At 35.8% G+C, this 4,200-nt stretch overlaps 1 protein-coding gene across 1 annotated transcript; it reads left to right on the forward strand.

Annotated features, from left to right (window-relative positions):
- Positions 1-678: 678 nt before the first annotated feature.
- On the forward strand, positions 679-1,156 carry N7500_001989 (uncharacterized protein; the record flags this gene model as incomplete). Its single annotated transcript, XM_056673135.1, has 3 exons — positions 679-885; positions 960-1,038; positions 1,059-1,156. Coding segments are annotated over 3 exons (384 nt in total), but the record flags the coding sequence as incomplete, so codon positions are not given.
- Between the last annotated feature and the right edge of the window lie 3,044 nt (positions 1,157-4,200).

The following is a 4,200-nucleotide window of genomic DNA, read 5'->3' on the forward strand; positions in this document are numbered from 1 at the left end:
AAAGTTACGTATCGAGCTAGAGGAAGATAGGCGTAGAATAATATACTGGTTAGACTTTAAAGAATTCGACGATATTAGTAATATAGATAATGCTCTTATAAAGTTTAAACCTTTATTCTTAGTTAAAAGGAGGGTAATTTAAGTACTAAAGGTTTAATTCGCGGAAGGTTTATCGGATATAACAAAATTGTACGTCGAACTAAACGATAGTAGAAAGATAGAAGCTTACTAGCTAGACTATAGGTACTTCAAAGAGATCGTTAGAGCGAGGAAAGCCCTTATGGTATTCTATAGGAAAATCCTAATTTTATTGAATTGAAATTATATATTATATAATATTATCTATAACCTAGCTATTTTATTAGATATAATTAAAGGTAATAGTATACTAATTATTATAGTTCGAGGATTAGGAGGTGGGCCTCTAAGACTATATTCTTTGTTTATTATAGCCTATTACTAGTAAGGACGTAAGATAAGTCTCCGGACAACCCTTAGGGTTAATATTTGTGTCTACTAGATTTATATCGAGAGATACAATAAATATATAAAGGTCTATATATCGCTATCTTGCCTTTCTATTCCTCTTCCTCCCAGTTTCAATTTAGCTATTCTCTATTAAGCTAGACTATTTAGGCCTAGTATAGGAACGTAAATATAACAATAGCGTAGAATAGATCGCCTTGTTTTAATAAGCTATTCGATATAGAGATCACGGGCTTTATAGTGTTTTTAGCTTCCACTAATAGAGCCGATATCAATTCCAAAGTGCGGTGGTCTCTACACTTATGGCTAAAGATAGAAAAAGCCCCTTTAGTCTATGGTAGGGGAGATACTGATATATATACGCGGTTTTTGCGGCGTAGGACTAAGGAAAGTGATATAGTAGGTTTACCAAAGAGTATATTAAACCAAGACTAACAAATAGTAGTTCACTCGGAAAATCAAGGAGGCTATAGGCAAAGTTCGCTTCCCCTATTATTAAGGCCCTATTATCGTTATCTCCTCCGAGAACCACTTATAGGGCACTAGGCTTACGTATCTATCTTGTCCTATAGTATCTATCTTTCGGGATCTTTCGAATATCGACGAAGCTAGAGTGACTTTTATACTATACCCACAAGATTTAACAAAAGAAGAAACACAGGAAAACTAACTAGTTAAGCGGAAGCTATAGCCGAACGAAATCCTTTTTGTGAAAGGATCGGTCAGAATAGAGATAGAGGTTCCTACTAGAGGCTCCTTTGTCTAGTAAGGTAATACTAGCGCACTAATAGGGCCTGATATATATAGGCCAGAGATTTTTAAATTTATAACGGTTTAGGTAGCTTATATCCTAGGGAATCGGTAGTATTAGATACGGAACCTAGATAAAGAATTGTGTTAATTATAAGATATAATAAAGGATATAAGTTACTACTAATACCTAATACTAAGACTTAAAATATAGAAGTCGTTATATATCAATAATAATATTGGTATAGGTAGCTCTTAGAAGCTATATAGCTTTAGCTTCTTCGATAAGAGATAATCGGCGGAAAGTAGGCAAGACCGGGGCGAATAGAAGTGCAATTCCCTCACTAAACTTAATCTCAAACCTTCTAAGCTTTCGCCCCTATTAAAGAGCACTACAAGTATTATAATCGCTTAACCGCCCTAGGTGATAAAGGAAAGAAGGTATCGACTAGACACCGTGGACCTATCTCTTAGGATACGTATAGTCTAATCCTTATATCTATAGCTATTCTTCCTCTTCCAAGGCTAGAGAAGACTATCGAAGGATGGTTTGTAGGTGTACGATCTATAAGCGTAAACTCGCACCACGTAAAATAAAATCCACGGCTATACTAGTTTCCGTAATAGCTAGAGAGAGGTCGGCTTCTAAAAACCTTAAAAAATATTCTATCTAAATAGATAGGTCGTGAAGTAGACCCTCCGCAGTGACTAGTAGATTACAGCGAGCTAGTATTATCAATATATAAAAGTAGGAGTCGCTTAGGTAGGTTAAGTCCCCCCTACCGCTAACTTAGAAAACTAGAAGGTAACCAAATAGGTATAGTATAGAATATATCCCCGTAGGGTTAGTAGGTTACTTAGAACATAGACCCGCCCGGACTCTATGATAGTAGATATATACCCCTGAAATAGTGATAATAGCTATAATATATAAGCAATACGTCTTACCAGAGAACCGCGGATCTATATACTACCTATTAACTATAGTAAATATCTTTGCGAACCGATCCGTGTTAAGGCTCAATATCTTCACACTACTAATAGTGTGTTTCGGGGTCTCGAAGGTATAGGCAAGCTCTATTTAGCAGATTAAAATAAATTGACTAACTACTTAGGCCGACACTAAAAATTACCTAACAGAACTACCGGATTCCCTTCCCTTAGGGAACCCTCCGAATATACAAGGACAGCTAAGCAGCCCGCTAGATATAAGACTTTATCGTGGTGGAGTATCTATTCAAGGAGAAGATCTAATATACCTTAGCGGAGAGGTCTTAGCACTTCGCTGTATAGAAAAGCAAGTGATCCCGTGCCACCAAAGGGAAATATTACCAAATTTTTGTCTATCGAGTATTAGGGAGCTTTAGCTTTAAGCGAAGCAAAGCTACGTGTTGTAATTAAGAACGGGTGGTATAGATATAAAAAACTCGGAAAGAGTGATAGTATAAGGAAGGCGCTAGAAGAATTTAGACCTACGTGGCGATAAGGAACACAGCGTTATAATACACAGAATACTCGGTGAACAATACGGATCAAATAGGGATATAATAGAGAGAGGGTATATATTCTAAGCTATACTATTTTGGGATAATATAACCTTTAGACATTTTTATACGTTATTAGTAGTGTCTATTTATTGCTTATAGATAAGTTTCTCCCCTTTAAGAAGCTACTTAATACCTTAGAAAAGCTAGGGTTCTACCGAACACCAAGGATTCTAACCACGCTAGTAGAGACCAGCTTAGAAGTTCTTTCAAATAGAACCACTCTAAGTCAGTGTATATCCTCCTTGCCTACCAGAATATTACTAAAGCTAACTATATAGACTATACGTATCCACTCTAATTTTGAATACGATCTTTCTAACTAACAATCCGACGTATATAGTGCCCTCGCTTATTTTACCACGGATATTCCGCTAGGGGAGAATAGCAAGGTTTTTATTGCTATTCCACTTAGCAAAGGCTAGTTTAACCTAGTAGTAGACTAAGCTATTATTAAAAGAGTTAAATCTAACCATACCGATCTAAGTTATTTACGGTTATTAAGCTCCGATCCACTTTTTGCCGCCGAGTTCCGTCGTTTGTATAAAGAGACCGCGTTTCATACTTTGAGTGATATGATATCTAAATATAATAGAGTAGCGGTATTAGTCTATACTTTAGATAACCGACGCGGTATCGACTGGTTTAAGGCCTAAATAGAGCGCTTTAATAGACTCCGAGCCTATTTTTATAAACAAACTTTATTATCAAACTTCTCTAGATAATTTCGTGTTAATAAGAGAAAAAGTGTAGTAAGGGCTAGAATTTCAAGAGTAGAGGAATGTCTAGCAACACCGTATATAACTAGCACCTAAATTTATATACCACATAATCTACCCAAAGATATACCTATAAGTCCGAAAGTGCTAGTTATTCCCCTTCGCTATTATATACCCACCCCGATTAATAATTAGTAAGAATATATTTTGTTTACTATTAACGTACTAACTAGGAGGGAGTATACTATTTTCTACACTAGATTGGCCCCTGTAGTATCAAACTCCTAGTAAATCCTACAATAAAAGTTCCCTATAGCTATTCCTCCCCTGGAATCTCGACGCCTAATGAAATATCCTCATCTTAGAAGATAGTAAGGTGATTCTATAAGTCTACAATTTCTTCGGTATAATTATAGAGAGATTATGTTCGAGTGGAATCGCCCTCCGATTATCTAGCTTAGAGATAGAGCGTATTACTTCAACAGCTAATAGGAAGGAGGTAATAAGCCCGATATAATAGATTAGTAGTAAACCCTATAAAGTTCTAGTCTAAAGATAGGGTTTCTTAGGTACCTTAGACTCAACCTTAGTATAAATAGTGTTTCTACTTATCCCTCTTCTAGACTTTTAATTTTTGCCTACTTATAAGGCTAAATCATAATTTAGCCCCTTATTTAAGTTAACTACAATTATTAGGTATT

Source organism: Penicillium coprophilum (assembly GCF_028826855.1).
Source record: "Penicillium coprophilum strain IBT 35676 chromosome Unknown utg000002l_segment0_segment0, whole genome shotgun sequence".
Classification (NCBI taxonomy): domain Eukaryota; kingdom Fungi; phylum Ascomycota; class Eurotiomycetes; order Eurotiales; family Aspergillaceae; genus Penicillium; species Penicillium coprophilum.